Source organism: Bos javanicus, chromosome 5 (genome assembly GCF_032452875.1).
Source record: "Bos javanicus breed banteng chromosome 5, ARS-OSU_banteng_1.0, whole genome shotgun sequence".
NCBI classification, from domain to species: domain Eukaryota; kingdom Metazoa; phylum Chordata; class Mammalia; order Artiodactyla; family Bovidae; genus Bos; species Bos javanicus.
In genome coordinates, this window is record NC_083872.1 from 42,363,420 (window position 1) to 42,389,627 (window position 26,208).

The following is a 26,208-nucleotide window of genomic DNA, read 5'->3' on the forward strand; positions in this document are numbered from 1 at the left end:
GACGGAGCTATCCTGCATGTGCTTGAGGTGACTTATGTAATTAATAATTGGATTTGCTATTAGAGATTGCTAACCAGTATAGCTTATGGCTTCAGTGCTTTTTTGATAACAGTAGAAAAAATGCTTTCGGTGAAGGTAGTGATATAGAGCTGAGAACAGATTTTAGAGACTCCTATGTGTTCAGCATTTAGTCTATCAGATGAATAGAGACTTTTGGAACTTCAAGACTAAATCTATGACCTGGATTCCAGAATGCAGGTAATACCTCCTTGTTGCCTTTTTTTTTCCCCCCCGTTTTAAAAATGTATCATTCATGACAGGTTGTAGAAAATATCTTTAGACACTGTCTCTTCACATGATTTATTATCAAGTTAACATAAATTAAGATGCTTATATAGTTCTATACAAATTCAACAGTTGGTCATATGCTTGGTACAGTGATTCTTATAACTCATTAGTACATGACTTCCATTGCATGAAGTAAAATGATTTACTCAAGTGGGCCTTATGATTTAAATAATACAGAACTTCTAAAATATGTTTTCCTCTAATTAAAAAAATCAGGCACATAAAGTTTAATTATATTTAGTTTTCACTTTCAAATAGGAATCATTGTAAGCCCATTCTAGTGATCCCACTTGTTAATTCCTTAGTGGTTTTTTTTTTTCTCTTTTCTTACTAATGTAACTAGTCAAAGATAGCAAAAGTTCATTTTTTCACTTAAAATTCATTACCACTATGCACAGAAATCCTAGTCTTAAATTATTAATTACATGGCCACTACTCAACTACTAGTTAACTAAAATAATTGTGGGTTCTTTGTGATTACCTGTAGTATTCTTTTGTGAGTGTGTAAATATTAATTCATTAAATCTCATTGTTTCTCATACTCTGATATTCTAATATTTTTGTTCTTGCAAAACTGTAAAGACAATTTTCCCTCAACTGAAGCAATTCTAATCAAACTTATACATGTTTTTAAACACTTGTATTTAAAGTAAAAAATATTATTTTAGCTATTTGGCAATATAGCATTGATGTTTACATTCAAAGATAATGGTTGTGTATATTTGACAAGATTACAAATTTAAAAATTAAAATATACAGCTGTCAAGATCCCATTAATTAAAAATAATTTGTGATATTTTCCTCTCCTAGTTCTGTTTCATTTCCAAATAATCTTTCTCAAATTCCAGGTGTTAATCTACTGAAAATTGAATATCTGCCAAAATTATGTGTATGTATTTAAAATTAGATAATTGAAGAATCTTCTCTCTCAGTTCCAGGCAGTCATCCATGTCAGAAAAAAAGCTACCAGAGCCTTCCCCTGTAACAAGGAGAAAGGCATATGAGAAAGCAGAAAAATCAAAGGCAAAGGAACAAAAACAGTAAGCTATTCATGCTCTTTATCTAGTAGATTGTGTGAAATGTCTGATGCCCTTAGATGCTAAGGGACAATGGTGAAATTATTTTCCATATTCAGGCTTACTCTGGGATTGTGACTTGGTCTTACAGAAAATTTTGAAATTAATTTTGACTGTTATTTGATAAAACTGACATTGATTTCACCTCTTACAAGTGATTAACAAAAATCTAGTATTAGAAGATATGTGCCATTGTCCGTTTTATTTCTGTTCTTTTATGTTTAAATTGATAACCTCAATTTTTTTTGTTAAACTATTTTAATAGCTATTTGTATGTTTTGTAAGGGTTAGCTTACTTAACAGTACACAATATAATCTGATGATCCACTTACCTGGGCATTTGTAAATCACAATAACACAACAGACGGAAAGTTTGAAATGGGTTAGAACCACTGTCACTTTTCTACTCTATGGCATAGTGAGAGCTCCCTTAGGCCACCTCAGGAGCTACATATGGCAGGTAGATCCCTGACATGGTCTTGAGTAGGAATATCAATGCGAATCTATATTTAAGTACTGGTAAAGCAAATTTCTTTAACATAAAAATAATTATAAAAAGAAGCTTTCATATATTTTCTGTACCTGCGAAGATGATCTTACACTTCCTCCTCCCTTGTACCAAGATGCGCACTCTCTACTTTGACCACTGGTTTAGCTGACTTGAATATCATGGCAATTACTCTTCTAATTAACCTTCTTCCTGTATTTAGAGATGAAATTTACCTGTTTCTACAGAATTGAATGTCATAATTATAAGCAGGAGGTAGGGGATAGGACAAATATGTAATTTAACAATAAATGAATAAATCAGCTAAATAGATAAATTCTTCTTAAACTCTCAGGGTCTGTTTCCCCATCTGTAAAGTGAACAACTTGGTCTCAACTCTCAAATAGTATAATTTTAAATTTGGTTTGCTTTATTTATACTGACTTAGATTTTAGCAGACATTTTCTTTAGTGCCATCTTGTGGCCAATGTGACAAAATTCAGTGGAAAAAAATTTCAATGAAATTGTTTGGAGTACATTTTATCTTATATAAAAGGAAGAGAGGATGAAAGGAAGGAATTCTATAATGAAAAGCTTTTTTAAAAAATAAAAGCATGTTTCTTATAACATTTCTAACAAATTAAAGCCAATTAAAGCCACCTATGTAATGTTCTTTTTTTCTTGTAGCTCAGATTCTGGAACCTCAGAGGCTAGTCTTTCACCTCCTCCTTCCCCACCAAGCCGGCCCCGTAATGAGCTGAATGTTTTTAATCGTCTTACTGTTTCTCAGGGAAACACATCAGTTCAGCAGGATAAGTAAGTCATTAAGTAAAAGAGCCCCAATTATTCGTTATAATATTCTGAACCTTTCAATACAGTCTGTAGAAAACATTTAGCTTCTCTGTGTGGGAGATGGAGTCTGACTTGTAAACTCTTCCCATATTTCATGTATTTTTCCAATGGAAAATGAACCATACAGACAAAATTAGAGAAATTTATTTTCCTGCTGAACATTATTCCCTGCTATGGATTTGCATTGCTGTACTTCCACACTTGTCTTGCCTTTTTTTTTTTTTTTTTGCAAGTAAATTAGAATTGAAAATCTTTGAGATCACTTGAAGTTTAAATTTCTTGGGATTCTTCAGCTTTATTGAGCCCATAAAAGCCTCTAACCCAGATAGTCTGCACTGAAAAGAGGCAAATTATTTTACTTTTGGTGCATGTATCATCTTCTAAAACCATTGTCATATATGTATGGGTAAAAGAGTACTTTGATGGGTGGACAACATAGAACTCTGGGTTGTTGGGGAAGAGAAGTTGGAGAGGGATGGAAAATATAATTTTCATTAAATTTGAAGTGAAAAAATATTCCCACACTGAGCCAGAATCTCTTTTGCAAGAATTTCCTACTAACAGTGTTGCCATAAGGTATTTATTAACTGACTTCTCTGCTTTGAGTTTGAATGATAACACTGTGGATAATATACATACTTGATATTCAGTATCCCACACCAGTTCTTTGTTTTTTATGCTATAATCTCCCTGTATATATAAGTTTCTGAAATTTATAAGGTATTGTTTAAGATCCATCTGGCATGTTTAGGTCATGCTAAATGGCTCTATGTACATAGGCACATCATCATTTTGAAAGATTGTTTAATCTACTTAATTTATGGATACACTTTTTATTAGATTTTAATATAGTTTTAGCAGTAGATACAGACATGTCCTTTAAAATGATCTAGATAGGTTTTCTAAAAAAATATTTAAAAGCGAACATTGTTAAATCCTCTTATTTAGTTGAGAAAGAGTAGAACATAAAATTGAAAAAAAAAAAAAGAATGTCTTTAGGAAGTCCATTTTCATAAACAATATGAAGAATTACTAAATTTTGTCTCCCTTGCATTCACAGTCATAAAATTTTTGTGTCAGTCTTTTGATAATCTTGACAATCTAATCATAGTTCCATATTTTCTGAAATTGTTTATGAGCTACCAATCATTTGACTCTGTTGTCATCTCTATAAAGTAAAATTTAGAATAACTGACTACACTTTCAAAATCTCACCTAACTTTTGAATCACTTTCTTTGGGCTCCTTTTTGAGACTAGCATATTTTACCAAATAGAATTAGGTCCTACACATTGTTTCTGATTACATAATATGCCAGTATTATGTAATCACTTTATCACCATTCTTCCCAAGTATTAGAATGACCAAAAAGTTTGTTTGGGAATTTTTCATAAGACATTATGGGAAAGCCCAAATCAACTTGGTGGTCAACCCAAGATATTATATAATAATACAAGCTAAAGAGATTTTCATAGTAACTAGACTTATTGTCAGTCCTGGAGGTTTCAGATTAAGGCTGATGAGAGTAGCTCATCTATTTTTAAATTCCAGTAAAACCTCCTAACTATTACTAAGGGACGGCCTAGTCAGAAGAACTCCATGTTTTTGAGATGAATTAAAATCCAAGGTTATTAAATTTTGAATGATTTGCTTTCCATGTATACATATGGTATATTTGTGCAACTTCTGCATGAAGAGTTTAAATATAAAGAAATTATCAAGAGGAATAAAATTCATTAATGACTATTGAGACAGAAAAATGTTTCTAGTACTAGTCAAATTAGAGTCTTGAGGTGATGTATTTCACTAGCTTGATGCTGTTCCTCTTCAGGGCCTGTGTTTCAGAAAGTGAGAGTAGATTAGATTCTGTGGATCAGTAATAGAAAGTTTCCCACCCCCCACCCCCCAAAATTTTGGAAGAAAACATAAGCACAAAATTTTAACTAATTTGGCTATCAATGAATTTGCTGACATTCTGCGCAAATAGAAAAGGAATGCACTATAAAGGAAATGTTTGCTGTATTTCTGTTATTCATAGTACTGAATCCGTTCAGTCTCAGTGTCTTTACCTGTTGACATCTGTTTTCTTTTTCCTCATAATTCTAACTCTTTCACTGTAGGTCTGATGAAAGTGATTCCTCTCTGTCGGAGGTACACAGGTACTTTCTATCTTTCCTACGTTCTGGCATTTCATTGATGTTCTAAAATGCCTTCCAAGAAACTTTAAACAAGTCTCATTTTTGTTGCACTCATAACTTGTAAGCCATATAAATGCACTAATATTTTTAAACATTAATTTTAATATGCTTTTGTGAAGTCATAGCTTTCAAGGTAATGGCAAACTTTTTTAATATAATAGTATAAAAACTTGTGCCATTTGTATTCTGCCTATAATCTAAAACTTTTATTTAAAAGAAATTAAGTTTTATGAAAATTAATGTCAAGGTTTGCTCTTCATCAGGCATTTTTTCCACCTCAAAGTGTAGGAAGTGAATAAGGTATTTTTTTCATGTTGATTTATTGATTTTAAATAAAACTTTATGGCAGGCTCTGTGATTTTAAAACAAAAGGTATGCTAGGGGAAAAAAGTATACTGTGGTACATAAAATATCGAAAGAAAAGAATTTTTAAAACATAATATTTTAAGCATTTTAGATGCTGTTTTTAAAATAATGTTGCATTTTTTCATGTTATGGATTTTTTGGACCCTTAATTTCTCTTTTTTTCCTTTCATTTCCTATTCTTACTAATCAATTTGTCTCCTTCTTTCTCTTTGCACTACTTTCCCATGTTTCATGACCATTTTCCTGATCATCAGTAGATCCTCCAGAAGGTAGGCAGGGGAAGGGAGAGGAAATTAATATCATTCACAGTATTACAAAACTTTACTGGTTTTTCATGGACCAAAAAGCATTTTTTTCCCTTTCATATCAGATCTGTTGTATAAGTTTGCAATATTAAAGTTGAGTTATATATTTCATAATGTAAATAGATTTTTAATAGATAAAGAAATACCTTTGACTTATGTTTCCAATTTCTATATTTTTTCTATTAATATTATCTTTTGAATCAGGTAATGGCTATAAAAATTAACCCCAATATTCTGAATATATGAGAGTATTTTTCAGTATATAATGAATATAATATTATATTTAATGTTGAAATTAGTTTCTTCAGAAGTCTGAATGAATAAAATACATAAGAATGAAAAAGAGACATCTTGTTCTCTAAGGCATGCCATACATAAGTTATTGAAAGCAGATATTTACCTCTGTAATTTTACAACCTTTCATATGGCAGAATTGTGTTGAACGTTATGTCATCAAGGGAACATTAGTAGATTCTTACGATAAAGACAGTAATTTGAAGGAAGGAACTCTTAGGAGTCATAGTGTTAAATAACCAAGGGTACTGTTTTAACTTTTTTCTTAGGATGATTTGTGTCATTTAATCTGCATTTGTGCAGATCAAAGCAGCTCTAAGCTTGTTAAAATGAATTCTTTTATTTATAATCAGCTTGTTAAAATATACATACATATATATGTAGTGTTTTGGAAGTAAGTATTAGCAATAGACTATGCATTAGATCATAACTTTTCAACATCTGAAGCAGCAGTTAAAATTTGATGGCTTCAGTTCATAACTATAAACTCCACATAATAGGATTTCAAATTGGCAATTTTAGACTTTTGAGGAGGTTTTGCTACCATTTCTATTTCAATCTGTTAAATTTTTAGATAACCCAAAATTACTGAGCATTAATTTCAAGGATCTCAAATTAATGTGTATATACAAATAATACTTTGGATTTTGTAGTTATTCATCCATGTGATGGATGATCCATGTGATCCATCCATGTTCCTGGTCTTATTTCTGCTGATGAGAAACTCCCTTTACTTTTTGAAATCATTATAACTAAATCCTAAAAATAAATATTTCTTAATCCTGATCCTAATTTATTACCTCTTTAAATTTTTGTTCATTGGTCTGTCATCAGCCCTCTTGAGCTATACTAGCATTAATCCAGTACATCTATTTTGCATGCATATGACAGCTCTTTAAATATTTAGTACTTTTGTATGGTCTCTCCAATGAAGGTTCTTTTATCAGCTCAATAGATTTAATCTGTTTCTAATGCGGTATTGTCTGCAGATCCTTCTTTTTGCTTCTACTGTTCTGGAAAATCTCCAGGTTTTCAAAGCTCTTTTTAAAATGTGGCCTCTAGAATTCCACTTCATTCTAGATGTAGCCTTGGCAGAGTATAGTAGTTCTATTGCTTTCTTTCTCCTGAAATATTTATTTATATTTCAGAAGTTATAGTGTTAGAGGAATCATACATTGTTGATCCATTGATCTTGTATTCAATAAACAAATTTCTTTAGCTTTTAAAATCTAATTAAGCCCCTTTCCTATTTGGAGCATTCTGTTCTATCTTCAACTTAAATTTTATGTTTAAATTTTATCCAGTGAATATTTTAGTGCTAAGTACATACTTAAACAGATTTGGGGAATAATTTTCTAGACAATATAGCTCTTTAATATGTCAATTTAGGAAGCATGCCATATCTGTCTTCAGTTCAGTGGAAAGACTGACTAGATATTGAAGACCTTTTTCCAGATTGAGAGGAACGTTGATTCTAGGGGTACTTTTCCACCACTGATGGAACTACCTTACTACAACAATTTCAAACTCACCCACCATGTATGTAGGGATATTATTTGAAAAGCTTTTTGTATGGACTTTATTGAGTCAATATACATTATGAATATGATATTACCCTAGTTTGCTGCCTATTAATTTTACAAAAAAACTCCCCATGAGATGTTATCGCTTACTCATGAGCAGTTAGGTGTTTGTAATTTTTGTAATTATTTATTTAATAGTTCCCTCTATGAAACTAAACAAGTTTTACCCATTTGTAATTTCTGAAATCCACTTTTTTTTTCCCCCTTTCTGGAATATGGGATCTACACATTTTATCCCCTTTATTGATTCTCTTAGCATACCAACAATGATTTTGCCTCCACAATGGTATATACTTTCAAAATCTTGTGATATAATAATTTAAAAATAGAAATACTTGAACTCATTGAATGTCCATTGTCAGTTCTAACTTATGTTGGGCTCACATTTCTTCTGAATTATTTCTGTCCCTGGCATCTTAAAGGTTGTTCTCATTCATCAAGAATGTGGATACAGACAGCTTTATCTCTGAATCTGTCCTAATATTAAGCCATCTCTCTTTTATAATGGACACACGTGCATGTGTGCTAAGTCACTTCAGTCATGTCCGACTCTTTTTGACCTTATGGACTGTAGCCTTCCAGGCTCCTCTGTCCGTGGGATTATCCAGGCAAGAATACTGGAGTGGGTTGTCATGCCCTCCTCCAGAGGATCTTCCTGACCCAAGGGTTGAACTCGCATCTCTCATATATCCTGCATTGGCAGGTTCTTTACTGCTGATGCCTCCTGGGAAGCCCATAAAATGCACATATTTCAGCATAACTTTTCTTCCTGCTCTGAGCAAAGATATGTCTAACTTATATATATATATATTTTTTTTTTTTTTCTTAATTCACTCTCATTTTTAGTCTTCCCAATACAATTACTTCAATTCAGATTCTGTCTTAAACTCCTTTAGGATAGGGACAGTGTTTGGATAAACTTTACATTTCCACAGTTCATAATCCAGTGGCATAAAGCAGAAATTCAAAAAATATTAAACTTAGGAGAAAGATACAAAGAGCATCACTATTCTATTAATATTTTATGCTTTTTAAAAAAATCTTCTTGGAGATTGTTAGAATTTTTAAAGCTTTTGTTATTTTTGAGCCATTCTCCCTTTAGATTTCAATTTATGCAATCATTCTTGTATTTCTTTAAATTTGTTTGAAATCTGCTTTCTTAGTATTTTAGGTAGTATGTATTATACCATCTTTAAAATGTCTTTTTTTGACATAGACTTCCAGTCTGATAGTTACATCTTCCAGTTTTCCATCATTAATACTTCTTATTTTTCATAATTTACTATATTTGAATAGCTCCCAATATTACTTCATTAAACTTTGAGGAGATAAAATTGTTAGTGAGAAAATTCAAATGTATTGTTGACTTTGCTTTTTGCAGAATACAGCTGCTAGAAGATTCCTAAATAGTTGATGCACTTCATCACTACTATTATAATTTCACACTTTGTCCCTTTGCTTTAAATAAAGACAAGGAGCAATCTGGTTTTTCAGTTCAATTCAGTTGTTCAGTCGTGTCCGACTCTGGTTTTTATGTAGTACCAATTATTTAGAACAACTTCTTAAAGTCAGAGAAATAAAAAAAAAATCCAGGTTCAGTGCACAATACTGGATGCTTGGGGCTAGTGCACTGGGACGACCCAGAGGGATGGTATGGGGAGGGAGGAGGGAGGAGGGTTCAGGATGGGGAGCACATGTATACCTGTGATGGATTCATTTTGATATTTGGCAAAACTAATACAATTATGTAAAGTTTAAAAATAAAATAAAATTAAAAAAACAACAACAACAACAAAAAATAGTTTCATGATATAGCTACTGAAAAAAATCTTATTTTTCCCCCCACCTCAGGGGCATAATCAACCCGTTTCCAGCTTCAAAAGGAATCAGAACTTCTCCACTTCAGTGTATTCATATAGCTGAAGGGCATACAAAAGCTGTGCTCTGTGTGGATTCTACTGATGATCTTCTTTTCACTGGATCAAAAGGTGCTAATAGTTGTGTCATATGAATATTTAGCAGATCTTTTTAATGATTACGTTTTAACAGGTTTTGAAACATTTCAAGCTGCTTAAGACTCATAAGAATCTGAAAGATGATATTGTTCAACTGCTAAATTATATAAAATATAAAATCATTACATAGTTGAGAAAAAAATACAATCTCTGTTGATGTTATGTGAATAGAATGGTGAAGAAATACATTCCGATTTGGTAATTGAGCACCTAATGCATGCAAAGCCCTGAGCTTAGTAACGCAGGCTATATAAAAATCCATAAAAGGCCATTACAGTGTGTGGTAAAAGAATAAGATGGGTAGCAACCACCATTTCTTGAGCATTTAATAAGTGTCTGAAACTATACTAGCCACTGTGCAAATTTTATCTCATTTAATTCTCACAACAATGCCAAAGTTGCATCCTCATATTACAGATCAAGAAGCTGAAGATTCCAAGAATTAAATGATTTTTCCACATAAGTTTAGCTAGTAAGTGGAAGAGCCAGGATTAGAAACCTAGGTCTGTGCATCACCAAACCTGCAGTTGCAGGCAACTAGAAATTAACTATAAATGATTTAAAGAGTTATACATGAATATTTGGGGTTTCAGAAGAGAAAGAGATTATGCTAAAATTGTGAAAAATAAGGAAGGCTTTGATGAGGAGGCACTTAGGGTGAACCTTACTGGATTGTTTGGATATTGGCAAATAAAAATTGGCAACCAAGATTAGAGAGCAGTGTAAGCAGAGACATGGAGGTAGATGGTTTTGGAAACAAAATCCATTTGGCTTGAAAAGTAGAATATATGTAGAAGTGGTGGATAATGAGGCTGAAAAGATGAGAAGGAAGCATGTGCAGGAATTTGGAAAGCTGGTTAAAGCCTTTTAGCATTTAAGGATATTACAAGATAAAGGGAAGAATCCTGCCAGCACTTGTAAATAATAGCAAGCAGTTCCCCAATTAAAAAAAAAAATTGCTCTGTAAAAGTATAATTTTCTAATAACTCAAATTTATTTCTCCGGGATAATTAGATGCTTATGTCAGAAACTCAAAGTCTTGAATAGAATAGTTTAGTGATCATGTGTATGATTATGTTAATGACGTCAATTAGTGACCTCTGGAAAAGAAATGTGTATGTAGTTCTGCATGTGGAGTGTTGTGAGAAGGTAAGAGAGTATCAAAACAAAATATTTTGAAGAGGCTGATTTGGAATGGCCATTTTAAATTCAGGGGCAGTTTGAAATAAGACTATCAATATGTCTATTTTAAAATTTTGTATAATTATTCTTTAATACCACTTGATGCATACACCAGATATCCTAGCTTTCATCTAATCCTTATACCTACTTTGCCCTTGAACCTGCTGCAAAATGTCAAGGATAGAATTAGGATGCTATTACAAGTTAATTAAATAATTACCATTTTCTTATCTCATTTTTTCTCATAGGAGAGAAATTGTTATTGCTAAGAGAATCTAATTTAGTTCTTATCGACAATATTTCCTCTTTTTTATTTGCTTTTAGATCGTACTTGTAAAGTATGGAATCTGGTGACTGGGCAGGAGATAATGTCACTGGGAGGTCATCCCAACAATGTAGTATCTGTAAAATATTGTAATTATACAAGTTTGGTCTTCACTGTGTCAACATCTTATATTAAGGTGTGGGATATCAGAGATTCAGCAAAGTGTGTTCGAACGCTAACGTAAGTAACTTAGAGACAAATAGCATAAGGGGCAAATAGTTCCTGTTTATAAAATATAAGAAAAGATAGGTCTATATATGCATTTTTGTTTATTTATACCCGTCCGCTTGCAAAGAATATTAAAATGTTTATAATAAGAATGTATATAACATAAGGTGAAAAAATATTGAGAAAATAAAATACAGTAGTTTAATATTAAACAGAAAAGGAGAAGGAAAAGTCATATTTAATCTGTGACTCAATACACATTTCATGTTTCCTTCCTCCCCAAAACTAAGGAGTTGAATTTTCAGTATTACTTGATGTAGTGAAATGATTTACATTACTTTTTTCAAATGAATGCCACTCCTTGGAAAATGGCTGAAATCACCATTATAGACCATTAAGAAGTACTTGCAAAATTCTGTTAGCATCTATTGAATAATTGAATAATTGAGGAGTGTTTATCTTAAGACTTACACTGCTTTGATGTTAGCCTGTGTTTCATAATTGTAGATTGGACAATTGGAGAATGAATTTGTTTTCTGCATCTGTTATTATATATGTCTTTAAAATGTACAGCAAATAATGATTCTTTTTCCCATAAGATTAATGAACTGTTTCACATAATTAAAATTTTAATTAAAAAATGAATTCTATCGGTTTAAATAAGAGAAAGGAACATAAGGATGGTTAATTTTTACTAATTTGTAGAGTGAAGATTATTAACACTTAAGTGCTATTTTATATGTTGAGACTACTAAGTATTTACTATGCTGAATACAGGTCTCTTGAGGGAAATTTTATAGGGAAAAACACTATCTTAGAAATTTGCCAATCCAGTTGACTCATTAAAATCATTTGAAAATGTTGATTGTAACTTGATTTTTTAGAAGTTAGCTAATAAAATGATTCAAAATTGAAAAATATATTTGCTATTTAGAATTTAGCTGAGGAAATAAATCATGTTGAAGTCTTTTCCACATAGTAAACAGCCCATATATGATTGGGTTAAAGTATACAAAAACTTTTACTCAAAGGGTCATATTTTATATATGAAAGAAATATTGGTTTCTTCCTCAGTGGACTTCTGCAAGCTGCAGGAAAATGAATTAACTTTGTGGCACTGTATCATTTGTTGAGCCTGGCGGGCTACAGTCTGTGGGGTCACAGAGTTGGACACAACTGAGTGACTGAGCACATGCACACATCATTTGTTGAGTTTTGTTATCTTTGTCATCTAGTCTTTTCTGAATCATATTTAAGTCATTTCTAATAGGGCCCAGAGCCTGGATACCCAGGTGGCTTTGTGGTTAAGAGTCTGTCTTTCAGTGCAGGAGATGCAGGAGACTTGGGTTCAGTCCCTGGGTTGGGAAGATCCCCTGGAGTAGGAAATGGCAACCCACTCCAATATTCTTGCCTGGAAAATTCCATGGATAGAGGAATCTGGCGGGCTACCGTCCATAGGGTAGCAAAGAGTCGGACATGACTGAGCATGACACAGTGACTAATAGAGCCCCAAACTCCTAGTGTTATAACTTGCAAAGTAAGAGTTTTAAGCCGTGTCATCTTATTTTCTGCATTCATTTTTTTCCATTTATCTGTCAATGAAGATAAATGAAAGGTGGCACAAAGGTGGCGCTTTCATCTACTAGTGCCACCTATGTGCGTGTGAAGTGCTGTGCTAGGTGTAGTGCACACAGTGACCAGAGAACACGGATGTTGCCTACAGCATTTCCTGGGAACTTAAGGAATTCTATGACTAACTCTTGTCCAGAATTGTGACTTATTTTGTTTTGTCTCTGTTAAGGTCTTCAGGTCTGGTTACTGTTGGAGATGCTTGTTCTGCAAGTACTAGCCGAACAGTTGCTATTCCTTCTGGGGAAAACCAGATCAATCAAATTTCGCTGAACCCAACTGGGACTTTCCTCTATGCAGCCTCTGGAAATGCTGTCAGAATGTGGGATCTTAAAAGGTAGAATTTTAAAGAAAACGTACTTCCTGTATATGGCAAATGCAATTTTCACACATTAATATTACTGCCGGTGCAATCTAATTTGTATAAAGAAGTTAATATAAAATCCTAGATTTTTCTGTTTGATTCAGCATCCCTAAATGTCTCTTCTATCCTCATTAGCACACTCAAAATTTTTCTTTCTTTTAATCTCCATTGCTGGGGAAAAAAGTATATGAAAGAAAATAGACTTTATTAATATTTGTCAATAAGTTGTATTGTTTACTAGGAAAAGAACAAGATTCTCATGCTAGTTGCATTAGTACCTTTGAAAGAATTATTTTTTGTAACATCACTTATACATCTTATATTTCAAAATTTTCAATTTATAAACCTTATAAATTTGATCATAAATCTTCACAGGATTTTTATGAATATAAAATTATACATCTATATATGATGAAGTATTAAGAAGATGAAGTGAGTAAAAAGAGAATACCATGCATTACATCTTTGATTTGATTTTTATTTGCCATGAAGTAGGAGATTTCATCCTTCATTTGAGTGTTTATTTTAGAATCTTTTCTAGTTCATAAAATGTTGGCAGCAAGGGAATATTTATTTATTAGTTAACAAATATTTATTCAGCATCAACTGTGGCAGGCTTTATACCAACACTATGGTAGGTACTGGAGATATAGAATGCGCAAGACAAATTTGATGTCCACCTTCTTAGAACTCATCTTGTAATGGAGAATAAAGGCCACTAAATAGGCAATTACAAGATCCTTAGTAAAGTTGGTAATTCAGGTAATAATCCCATTTAGAAGGGTTTTGTCAGTGGTAAATCAAAGGGACATTTATTTTAGAAATTTGAGGGTAACTATTTATTACTTGTAACATTTTAATGGTTGGCTGAAAAAGTATAATAAGCATAATTTATAGATAAATAAATGAGAAGAGAAAGAAGAAACAGTCATGAGGACCGTTTTAGAAATAAAAAGTAGAAAATTGAAAACAGTGCTTGTTTAAGAAAATTTGGAATGTGATAAGAACAAGGTTTATTCTTAAAGATATTAAACTTGAGTTGTATTCAGAGTACCATGGAGGAAGATACTCAGCATCATGACATGAGGCAGAAAAGATACCAGCTTCTAAAAATTTTTACACTTTCTGGTCTGCTGAAAAGTTAGATCCTTTGAAACTTGCTTGATTTTAGTAACATAATTAAATACAGATTCATTTTAACAAATTAACTATAAAAAAAAGCTACAAGAAATAGTAATATTCTAGAAGCCAGATATATCTCTGTATTCCAGCAGCTTGATTTGAGGTAGGATTATGAAACAAAGGTTCATTGCCACCTCCTGACAATGGATATCACACGTTTTTCTACGTCATGTATATTCCTGGCCATTTTCATATCTTTGTAATAATTGATGAAATGGACTATATTTTCTGATGTACACATATGCACAAATATGTGTGCATATGTGTATGTGTATAATACATGTGTACATATGGATGTACATATATGTGTATATATGAAAATATATGTGAGTGTAATAAAATAATCTTACTTTCTCCAAATTGTTATTTTCTAATTATATCAGTGACATAGTTGTTTTAGTCAAATTTAAAATTGACCCTAATAAATCAATCATATGTCTATAACATGTTGAGACATTTAACAGATTAAGGTTTATCTGGACTTAGGTTGGAGTTAAAATTAGCCCTAGGCAAGTTTTTGGACTTTTGAGGCTTTTTTTACTATCTGAATGACATCAGTTACTTTGGAATAACTTATTTAGGATTCCTAAACTTCCATCAGAGAATCAATTAGTTTGGCTATTTTTTGACTCTTAATTTGAGGAGCGTTTCATAGAGATGGAGTTAAATCAAAAAAAAACAGTTTTAGCAAACACTTAGCCTCAGCATACTAAGAAATATTTTCAAACAAAATTATTTTTCTTTCTTTTTAAAGGTTTCAGTCCACAGGAAAGTTAACAGGACATCTAGGCCCTGTTATGTGTCTTACTGTAGACCGGATTTCTAATGGACAAGATCTAATCATCACTGGCTCCAAGGATCATTACATCAAAGTGTGTATAATAAGGCTATTGAATTATATTCTCCTATTAAATGATAAGTTTGAAGTACTCAGATGTACATAGGATGCTTTTCTCTTAATCAGTCCTTTTTTCTCATTTCTAGACTTTACTTTTTCTTCCTGATCTTTTCCTCACTCAGTTCCTGATTTTGTTGTCTTATTAAAAATGTATTCTCACTTTTTCATAGAGGATATGTTGGGAGGGATTTTAAAGACTTTTTTTACCTCAGTCATCCAACTAATGCTTAAATCTCGTTGTCACCATCTTTTATACTGAGCATGTTATGGTCTTCATGTTTGTTTTATGCCAGTAGCAGATAAGATGAGGAGAGATGAAAAGTTTGATTCTGGAGATGTTAAATTTGAAATACTAGTAGAGGACCTCTTCATGTAAGCCAATATGCCATTTGAAAGGCAAGTACAAAGTCCATGATAAGTTATGAGTAGACACATATGTTTCAGAACCATTCAAATAGAAGCAGATGTTTAAGGAGTAGTTGACATGGCCAAAGGAGAGAGGTTGATATGACTCAGCCTTGGGGAATCCTGTAAGGACCAACAGGAACAAAAAGAAAATATAGTAATAAAGAGAGACAGAAAGAGTGTAAGTAATCTTTTTTTAGAAACTTTTGTTACGAGATGAGAAGTGGGTTAATGACTTGAAAATAGAATGGTTAATGCAAGAGGATTTTGTATTGGTAGACTTGAGCATGTTGATATGGTTAGAAAATGGGCTTAATGGAGAGGGAAAGTGTGAAGAGTGAAGTAGTGATTGGTGAATCAGATCAAAAAAGAATCAGATCAGATCAAAGATGTGAACCTTGAGAAAAAGTAAGTACACTTTAGTATCTTGGAAAGAAGGGAAGGATAAGAGAATGCTTGAGAATAAAAGGAAACTTTTGTAACTGTGAGGGGAAGGGGTGGTCCAGAAAGTCTATTTTTGGTTATACTAGACTTTTTAGGAACTCACAAGTTCAGTAGTTAAGAGAAATGAGGGCAACTGAAGGAAGTGAAATTGAATAGCAGCTTTGGAGAATTTGTGATGACCACCAAGATTGCAGAGCTGCCTGGTTGTGTTTAAATAACAATCATATCATTTATTTGAGTTTCAACGGGATTGTTATATGTAACATTTTTATTATTTAACATATCATTTGTACACTTACACATGAAAAAATTGGTTGTCTTTCTTAAGAGCTTACAAACATGTAAGCATGTGACATGTGAAAATGAGGGCTCAGGTTCATCCTGAGTCACTCAAAGGAAGTCATTTTTATTAATATTTTTGTTAGTAAAATATTTATAACAAGTCACATTCAGTTAATATACATGTGTACATGTTTCTATGAATGAATACCTAAGGTGCTTATTTGTAAGTTAAAGAGGATGACTACTTTCATTTTGCTTTTATTTAGATGTTTGATGTAACTGAAGGGGCTCTTGGAACTGTGACTCCCACCCACAATTTTGAGCCCCCTCATTATGATGGCATTGAAGCATTAACCATACATGGGGATAACCTATTTAGTGGGTCCAGAGATAATGGAATCAAGAAATGGGATTTAGCTCAAAAAGATCTTCTACAGGTAATTCAAAACCTTTTCATGGGATGGAGTGGGTACTTCAAAGTCATCAGTATTCTAATAAGAACACAAAGAGTCTCTATGTAGATTTTCATCATTTAGTGATGGTATCAATCAGGGCTTTCTCTTAAAAAGTGTTTCATTATCACCTACCAGAGTTACTAATTATGATAACGGCAACATTAGACATTTAATGATATCTCGTAGATAAGAGAAGAATAGACTCTGATAAGAATTGGATGCTCTGGGATTACCCTGTGCATGTGTTTACTAAATACAGGCTTGGAGTGAAGAACTCAGTTTCTCATTTTGTTTTGTTTTTATGTACACATATTCCAAGAGCTTCCCTGGTGGCTCAGATGGTAAAGAATCTGCCTGCAATGCAGGAGATCCAAGTTTGATCCCTGGGTTGTGAAGATCCCCTGGAGAAGGGAATGGCAACCCACACCAGTATTCTTGCCTGAAGAATTCCATGGATGGAGGAGCCTGGTGGGCTACTGTCCATGGGATTGCAAAGAGTCAGACATGACTGAGCAACTAATAATTTCAATACTTTCACACATATTCCACAGAGTACCAAGTTTTGCTAAGGTCAAAGCAGTCTAAATAATTCTTCATCTCATTTTCATACATCCAAGAATGGTGGTTCTCTCATTTCCTATAGAATGATAGTTGGGTTGAAGTGTTTTGTCAGTATAATTAAATATCAGTAGCTTTTCCCAATTCCCAGAGGAATTGTTCTCAATTTCAGGCTTTTTCTTATACATGTATGAGTGTGTATGTAGGTATTGCAATTGCTCACACTTTCCTGCTTACAATCAGGTGAAAAAAAAAAATGAATAAGTAGCATGACTGTTAATAGAAAAAACTGGCAACAGGCACATATATTGCACTCAAAAGCTTTTCTTTTATAGATATACATTCTAGGATGTCTTTTATATTATATATATGAATATATATATGCATAAAATGTGGTCATATAGTCCGAGCTTATAATTATTGCTTGTTGTTGTTGTTGTGCTAAGTTGTGTCTGACTCTTTTGCAACCCTGTGGACTAAAGCCTGCCAGGCTTCTCTGTCCATGGGATTTCCCAGGCAAGAATACTGGAGTGGGTTGCCATTTCCTTCTCCAGAGGGTCTCCCTAACCCAGGAATCAAACCTGAGTCTCCTGGATTGGCATATGGATTCTTTACCACTGAGCTACCAGGGAAGCCCATATACACATTGTGAAACATGTAGGTTAGCTCCAGCCATCTTCAAAAAGCTTTAGGCCTCTATGTTCTCTTCCAAAATCTAAGGCAGTGATTTTAGGAGACAGTCCCTATAGTCTACATACCAGGTGTAGTTTTCAAACTTGTTGTGTGAGATACATTTTCTAGAAAGGTGAGATATTTACTCCTTTGACAAGGAAGTGATGTTTGAAAAATTCAGTATACTTTCCATGTATTTTAGAGTCTATAGATTTTTTAACATTGTAGGCCTTTAATACTGATAACACTGATGACAACTAGTGAATTAAATTGAGGAGCAAATTACAGATTTATCTGTTTAACTCATTAAGAGTTACTTAATAGAAAATAATTTTTATGGTTTCCAGACCAATTCAGTGTTCCAAAATTTGAATTTGTCAATAAAAACTTTGGTAACTTATTTTGGTGTGAAAATGTCAGTTTGAAAGGCTTCCCTTAAGTTGCTAATTTTTCTTTTTTCTTTCAGCAAGTTCCAAATGCACATAAGGATTGGGTCTGTGCCCTGGAAGTGGTACCAGGCCACCCAGTTTTGCTCAGTGGCTGCAGAGGGGGCATTTTGAAACTCTGGAACATAGATACCTTTGTGCCAGTTGGAGAGATGAAGGGTCATGAGAGTCCTATCAATGCCATATGTGTTAATTCCACCCACATTTTTACTGCAGCTGAGTAAGTTTTTCCTATTGGTTACTTGTGTTCAGATTTAATAAATACTATAGGTTGTAAATATTTGGAAATGTAGAACATATGAAATCTTTCTTTTATTACAGCTATTCCAATGTCTATTTATGATGTTTTATTTATATTTTATGAGATGCACTGTGGTCACTGAGTTTGGGCTCCCCAGGTTATATGATAATAGTGTTACTGCTATATCAGCTCTCTGCTTAGACTAGGAAGTCTGCTACCAGATCTTCCTGTAGCAGTTTTAATTTTTTTTTTAAATCATTCAGAAGTGATTAATTTCTAAATTGTCTTTCCAGAAAAGGCATCAAACTGGCCTCATTCTTCACATTTAGACCAAATCATTAAAAAAAAAAAAAAACTCTTTTATGCCTCTTCCGCCTCCTTTAAAATCTAAGTTACATAGTAATAATATATACCCCCTCCCTCTTAGAATGGCTGAATTGATTAATTTATTTGCTCATTTGCTCATTCATTATGAATCTCCTGTGTGCCAGGCACTAATTTCAAAATCTTGGGAATAGAGAATTGAACAAAACACATATAAATCCTAATTTCATTCTGAGAAGAAAAAATGAATAAGTAAAATATGTTACATGGTAAGAGATACTATGGAGAAAAAGCAAGCAGGGAAGGGAGATGAGAGCATCACTAGGGAACAGGGGTTGCACAACAGAGTGGACAATGAAAATCATACTAAGAAAGTGGCATTTAGGAAGATGCTTGAAGAAGGTGTAGAGATGTGACCATAAAAATGACATAATATGTATTATATCATAATACATTATGTGTAAGTACTTTTGGAAAGGAAATCATACGTACTATAATGTGAGGCGTTCATCTCATTCAAATAAAATGTAATTTCTCATGAAAATCTCCTTATGTCATTTGTGTACCAATTGTGTTACTTAATTTATTGAGCCATTTCTTGATTCATCTGTCCTAAATACACAATTACCCTGATTTTATTTTGAAACTTCTGCTAAATTTCTGTGGTGTCTCTTTTTATTTGTGCTGTTTCCACTGAATCCCTCATCTCATTTAAATTTACTTTCTGTCATCTCTAAAATACATCAAATACATCTCTAAATACATTTGTGTTTTTCTAAGATGCTTACCTTAAATGCTTCATTAATGCTATTTCCGAGATACATTACTTTCTTAGTTTCATCACTTTTGTTTATTCCCTTACAAACTTGTTTGTCCTTGACAATTTATGGGAAATAATACCCCTCATAGCCATGGGACACTATAAAATTATTATGACTCACTGAGGTCTGATCACTGAGGTATGATGTAATGATACAGTTTTATTTTTAAGAAACTGAAAATGTCCTCAGTTTACCCACAGTGCATCAGATACAGATGTATTTACCATGTAACATAAAATCAGGAAAATAACCAAGAAAATCAGAAGGCCTATCTTCAAATTAGTTCTACTTATTCATTACCTAACAAACCTTTATATAGGGCTTAGTATCTACCAGACATTGTTCTAAGTGTTTTTAGGCATTAACTCATTTAGTCTTCATAATAACTCTAGAAAGTGAGTATTATTGTAATTCCTATTTTATAGGTGGGAAAACTGAGGTACTTTATAATTCACAGTCCATGTGTAAGTAATTCTGTCATATATGATTTCTGGATCTGTTGCATTGATTGATTTTTCTTATGATATAGGTCTTATTTTTTCTGATTTTATGTCATATAATATTTTATTGAATGCCGAACACTGTTGTGTTGTGTTTTGAGTATCTGGATTCTGTTTTATTCCTTTAAAGACAGTGGGTTTTACTTAAAGTTATGTAAGTTACTTGTGGTTCAGCTCATCTTTTTGAGACTTCAACTCTTGTGTTTTTACTGAATGTCTTGAATGTTTGATGCTATTCTCTACTTTACTGGTCAGAACTTGACTCTCACAGCTGTGTTTTGGTCTGGCCGTATATCTGACTCTACTCATGTGCAGCTTAGCCTTCAGTCAAAGACGTTAGGGGACCCCTATGTATGTAGATTGATGGAATGTTTTTCCCTATAACTCCATAGTCCTTTTAGCGTAGCTCTCCCCTCTTCTCTATTTGGTTTTACAAATTACAGCTATTTCACACTTCCCAGATTTTTATTACTGTCTTTTCAACTCTGATTCTGTGGTCTTCTGTTTATTTCCCCTCTTCCTTGCTGCAGTGCGGCAAGAGCTTCCAGACTGCAAGCCAGGGCTGTCACAGAGCTCACCTTCTCTTGTTTCCCTTTTCTCAGGAATTACAGGCCTAAAGTACCCATCCCCCAGGTTCTGAAAATAGTTGTTCCATGTATTTTGTCAAGTTTTCACATTGTGTTAACTCACAGAAGTGTTAACCTGGCACAGGTTACTCTGTCATGAGTAGTAGTGGAGGTTTGCTCGTCTTAGATTTTGTATGTCTAAAACTGAACCCCCAGCCTTCCTGAGAAACCTGCTCATCCTATGTCCTTCTCCATGTCAGCTGATGGCTTCTCTTTTATTTCTGTTGCTCAGTACAGAAACCTTCATTCCTCCCTTTCTTTCATACTCCATATCCAATTCGTAAGCAAACTATGTTGGTATTCTACCTTTACATTATATCTAGAATCTGACTACTTCTCACCCTGCCTTTTGTTACCTCACTGACCCTAGTTACCATCAGCTCTTGGATTACTACAATAGACTCCTAAACAAACAAGGTCCCTTGCCCATATGTAGTCTGTTCTCAACACAGACACCAGAGTAATTTTTAAAAATTATGATCATCTTGTTCTTTCTCTGCTCAAAAACTTGTACTGGTCATCCATTTTATCAAAAGTAGAGGCTGTACTTGATCTAAACTGCTTGAGCATTTGTCATCTCTCATCTTAACCTTCTAATACCCTCTGGCATGTTCCTTCTCTTACAGCATTGATAATATCTTTGCTGGTCTTGAACATATCAGGCTTATTCCAGCCTTAAGACATTTGCCCAAAGTGCCTTCAGAGATCCTGATCTTCTAACATTTTTCTTTCTCAGTAAGAATAACCCTGTGATTTTATTTAAAATTGTAATCTCTCCTATCACCTACCACTCTTGATCTTGATCCCCTTTGCCGTACTCTTTAATTTTTCTGTCACATTTATTACTTTCTAATAAACTATATAATTTTTATCGTGTTTTATTGTCTGTCTCCTTTCGCTAGAATATATGATCTACAAAGGCATAGGATTCTGTTATTTTTTATTTTTAATTGATCCCAAACACCTAGAATTATGCCTGGGACACTGCAAGTTCCCAATAAACATTTGTTGAATGGATGGTTGAATGAATAAATGGAATGGATAAATGGGTGGACAAGTGAACATATCCCCTTGCTGTTTTCAATTATCTGTGCTGTGTGGGCTGGTGAAAGATTATTATTTCCCCCAGTTTTATTGAGAGATAATTGACATATAACCCTGTTTAAGGTATAACAGTAGAATGACTTGACTTACACATATAATGAAATGATTACTGTGGTAAGCTTAGTTAATATCCATCATCTCATGTAGATTTGAAAAGTAGAAAAAAATGTGATTTTTCCCCCCATGTGTTAAGAATTAGGGGTGAGGAGATTATTGATTACAAACTAGAAAGCCTGGATTCTAGGCTCAACTCTGTCTTCTGTAATGTTACAATGACAAGTCACTAAACTTTCTATATCCTCAAAATATGCTACATAATCTTTGAAATGCTTTTAAACTATACAGTTTCATGGCAATTCTTTCTTTTGGCTTTCGGTTTATTAAGAAATTGGAAAAAAGCAACACTGTCTTTCTAGAGCCAGGAGAAATGTAACTGTCTAATGACTAGTACCCAGAACCTACATGTTAGGTGAATAAAAGTAAGTTTTCTCAGAAATGCATTGAATCGTCTATGTTCTATGACAGGTAGAGTTTTTGTCTAATTCCTAGTAGCTGCCTGCTTTTTCTGTGGGCTTATGCTGATTTCACCTGAACATAATTCTTCCTGAGTATTGACAGATTCACCAACTCTCTGGAATCCCTGCCCTGGCCTCCTCACTGTGATCTTACTCTGGGCTCTTATGCTTGAAGACCTCTGACCATATATACTGACTATATCAGTATAGCTTTAAGAGATGGGGCCTTGGAGCCAATCTGCCTGGTTTCAAATCTTGGTGCTGTCACTTTGTGATCTTGGGCAGATTTTTTTTTTTTTTGGCTGCACTGTGCAGCATACACAGTGGAAGGGTGAAGTCTTAACTACTGGACCACCAGGGAAGCTTGATCTCGGGAAAATTAGTTAACTTCTTTGGACCCCAATTTGCTCATCATAAATAGAGTATAATGGCATTATCTATATCTTATGGTAGGTAAAGAGAATAAAATGCACCAATGTGTGTGAGGGGAACAAGTAGCAATACCTGGCACATAGTAACCCTTTGATAAGATAAGCTATTTTTAATTTCATTATATGGGTACCTATTTGATATACCTATGGGAAAATGTATATTTTTATCTATATCTATTAAAGACCTTTTCTGTAAATGTTTCTTGATAAGTATTTCTAAGAACTGTATCTTTCCACCTGTTTTCACATGTTCATTTTAATTTATTATTTTGTAGTGATCGAACTGTGAGAATTTGGAAGACTCGAAATTTGCAAGATGGTCAAATCTCTGACACAGGAGATTTGGGGGAAGACATTGCCAGTAATTAAACATGAATGAAGATAGTCAGAAACTGAATACTGTGATAATACTTTATCTTCTTTATGGAAAATGTTGTCCTGCATTTATTAGGCAAAAACTTGTGAATGGAGTTAACTGGAAAATATATATGAATCCAACTACTGAATATAAATGGTATTATAATAAAAGTGTGTCGTCTATGTGCTAAATGTCAATATCTACCAATGCATATATAACCTATAGTTGATACACTGATTGATTCACACTTTGATCGTGGCTGGATTTTTGTTCCTATCTATAAAAAAAATCTTCAAATTATCTGAAATGCAAAATGTCTGCTTTTGTGACAGAAAATACACTTAGAATACAATGCCACCCACTGTTATCTCATTCATGTGGTCTGTTCAGCTGATTTACATATTTAAAGCATATGGGAATGTTAGTCAAACATTGGTTTGTCTGGTATTTATGTCAGTCTACAGAGGGTTCGCAAATTTAAAAGCTCTTTTAATGTAATGAAAAAGATGTGAGAATATTATTGATGGTAATTTTTCATAAAATGGATTTGACTTTAATCTACTAACAAAGAATGTTAAACGGATTGTGTTGGATGTTGACATTTACTTGTATTGACCAAAGTTTTGCAGTGCTATTTGTGTGCGCAGGACTAAAATGCTGTTAAATTATTTTATTAGTGCTGTGCATACATTCTGTGATGGGAAACATTTTTGATGTCCTAACAGAAATATATTTTGATCTATTTTCCTATGGAGTTGTTTCTATTATCCACCTTTTAATTTCATTTTTATTTAATAGTAGTATTTCTTTCCCTTTTAGTCTAATTTTTATATGCTGCTAAATATATTTTAATTATACTGTGTTTGCAAACCTTAGTAGCTATGATGAGAACTGTATCATCTGCAGTGGGAAAAGCTATGTAAATAGGTAGACTGTAAAGAGAAAATGTCTTATGTTGTAACTATGAATTTTAAATGCTGTAGATTGGATTTTGCAAAAGGATGTATAATTTATGCCTGCTCAGAATATTAATTTGTAAATTCCTCAAGTTTAATTTTTATGTGAGTGACATGACACTTGAAAATACTGTCTTGTGATCTTTTCCTCCCAAAATATTTGCTTGTAAATGAAAGCTTTGCTAGGGCTTAAATAAACATGTTGCTATGAATAATTTTTATTCTTTTTTTCTTTTCCCAATAGTATGAAAATCGGCAGTGTTTGTAAAAGTTTACTTTATCTGTGTGATTTAAAGAAAGGCATCTTTTTGTTATCCAGCATTACATATGCATTCCTTTTTTTTTTTTTTTTGCTCACTATCAGAGAATCCGCCTGAAGTACAGGAGACTCGGGTTTGATCCTTAGGTCAGGAAGATCCCCTGGAGAAGGGAATGGTTACCCACTCTAGTATTCTTGCCTGGAGAATTCCATGGACAGAGGAGCCTCATGAGCTACAGTCCATGGGGTCACAAAGTGTCAGAGATGATTGAATGACTAACACACACAAGATGTGAAATATTCTTGAAAAGTGTAAACCATAACCTAATCTTGGAGGAACCAAGAAACTTACTATTTAAAGGAATTAAACTATATAGTTCAGGGATTTGAACATAGATGATTAAACAAATAAAAAATATTCCCATAATGATTAGGATAATAGCAACCTTGGTTACTTGCAGAGGAAATGGAAGGCAGGTATTGCAGGAGGTGAGCTGGGAGTGTAGAGGGATATGGTGATGGTGGTTCAGGTGTTAAATGATGTCCAATTTAATGGATAGTTACCCACTACCAGTTATTGCCTCTCTTACTTTTTACTAATAGAAGTCTGAGGATTTTTGCTGAGCACATGGCTGGGCAGACAGATTACATTTGCCCCTAACCTTGTAGTTCACCATGGCAATATGCCATGTTTCTGGCCATGTGATTCAAGGGGGTGTGATACATGAAATGTCTGGTCTTATTTTTAAAAACGAAGTCCTTGACATTTACTTTAACTGTACCCTTTGCAATGAGTAGGATGTGGAAATAGTGGTAATGTACCAACCTTGACCATATAGATGAAGATGACATCCTGGGTGAGGAATAGTAGAACAATATGATAGAATAAATCTGAGGAGTGACCTTGTGGCACAGAGCTTCTTTCTTCTTTGGAGCATCCAACAGCCTTTATGCTAGGGGTCAGCAAATTTTTTTCTGTAAAAGACCAGATAATAAATATTTCAGGTTTTGTAGGTCATATGTTTCTCCTGTCATACATTTGATTTTTTATTATTTGTTTCCTTATCAGTCATTTAAATATGTAAAATTCTTAGCTTGTGGACCATGCAAAAAGAGGCTGGGCACCAAATTTGGTTCATAGGCTATAATTTGCTAAACTGTTATATCAGAGAAAGATAACATATCTTTTTAGAGTCACTGAATTTTAAGATCCTTTGTTAAAGCAGTCCAACCAATAACACATATAGCTACACATAAAGTTACATAGAGCTTTAAAAAAATATGCTCAAGAAAAGGTTTTCTGCACAGAGGGCGTGTCTCAGGGCTACCAAACATGGTTGCACAGATTGTGCACTGCACAACTAAAGAGATACCATTCACTTTTAGACATGATCAAATTATACATTTGTTAAAAGCTTAGATGACATTAAGTCACTTGTTATTAAAAGTAAAAGAATACAATGATAATTTCAGCATATGGAAGAAAAACTATGTTAAGAAAGGCATCTTTTTCTAATTTGAACAAGGGGTGCCTGTGGCC

The 26,208-nt window shown here is 33.4% G+C and overlaps 1 protein-coding gene across 12 annotated transcripts in view; it reads left to right on the forward strand.

The window, feature by feature from the left end:
• Positions 1 to 24,624, forward strand: part of KIF21A (kinesin family member 21A) — a 185,168-nt gene extending 160,544 nt beyond the window's left edge. For 4 of the 12 annotated variants that reach the window (XM_061416451.1, XM_061416454.1, XM_061416455.1 and 1 more), the window contains 11 exons: positions 1,281 to 1,388; positions 2,599 to 2,727; positions 4,883 to 4,921; positions 5,581 to 5,595; positions 9,360 to 9,496; positions 11,030 to 11,210; positions 13,000 to 13,164; positions 15,128 to 15,245; positions 16,669 to 16,839; positions 18,554 to 18,753; positions 23,371 to 24,624. In XM_061416451.1, coding sequence (XP_061272435.1) covers positions 1,281 to 1,388; positions 2,599 to 2,727; positions 4,883 to 4,921; positions 5,581 to 5,595; positions 9,360 to 9,496; positions 11,030 to 11,210; positions 13,000 to 13,164; positions 15,128 to 15,245; positions 16,669 to 16,839; positions 18,554 to 18,753; positions 23,371 to 23,464 — 1,357 coding nt within the window. In that variant the 3' untranslated portion in view covers positions 23,465 to 24,624. Of the gene's footprint in view, positions 1 to 1,280; positions 1,389 to 2,598; positions 2,728 to 4,882; positions 4,929 to 5,580; positions 5,596 to 9,354; positions 9,497 to 11,029; positions 11,211 to 12,999; positions 13,165 to 15,127; positions 15,246 to 16,668; positions 16,840 to 18,553; positions 18,754 to 23,370 lie in introns of all 12 variants that reach the window. The other 8 variants (XM_061416456.1, XM_061416463.1, XM_061416458.1 and 5 more) reach the window with 6 other exon arrangements.
• The last annotated feature ends 1,584 nt before the right edge of the window (positions 24,625 to 26,208 follow it).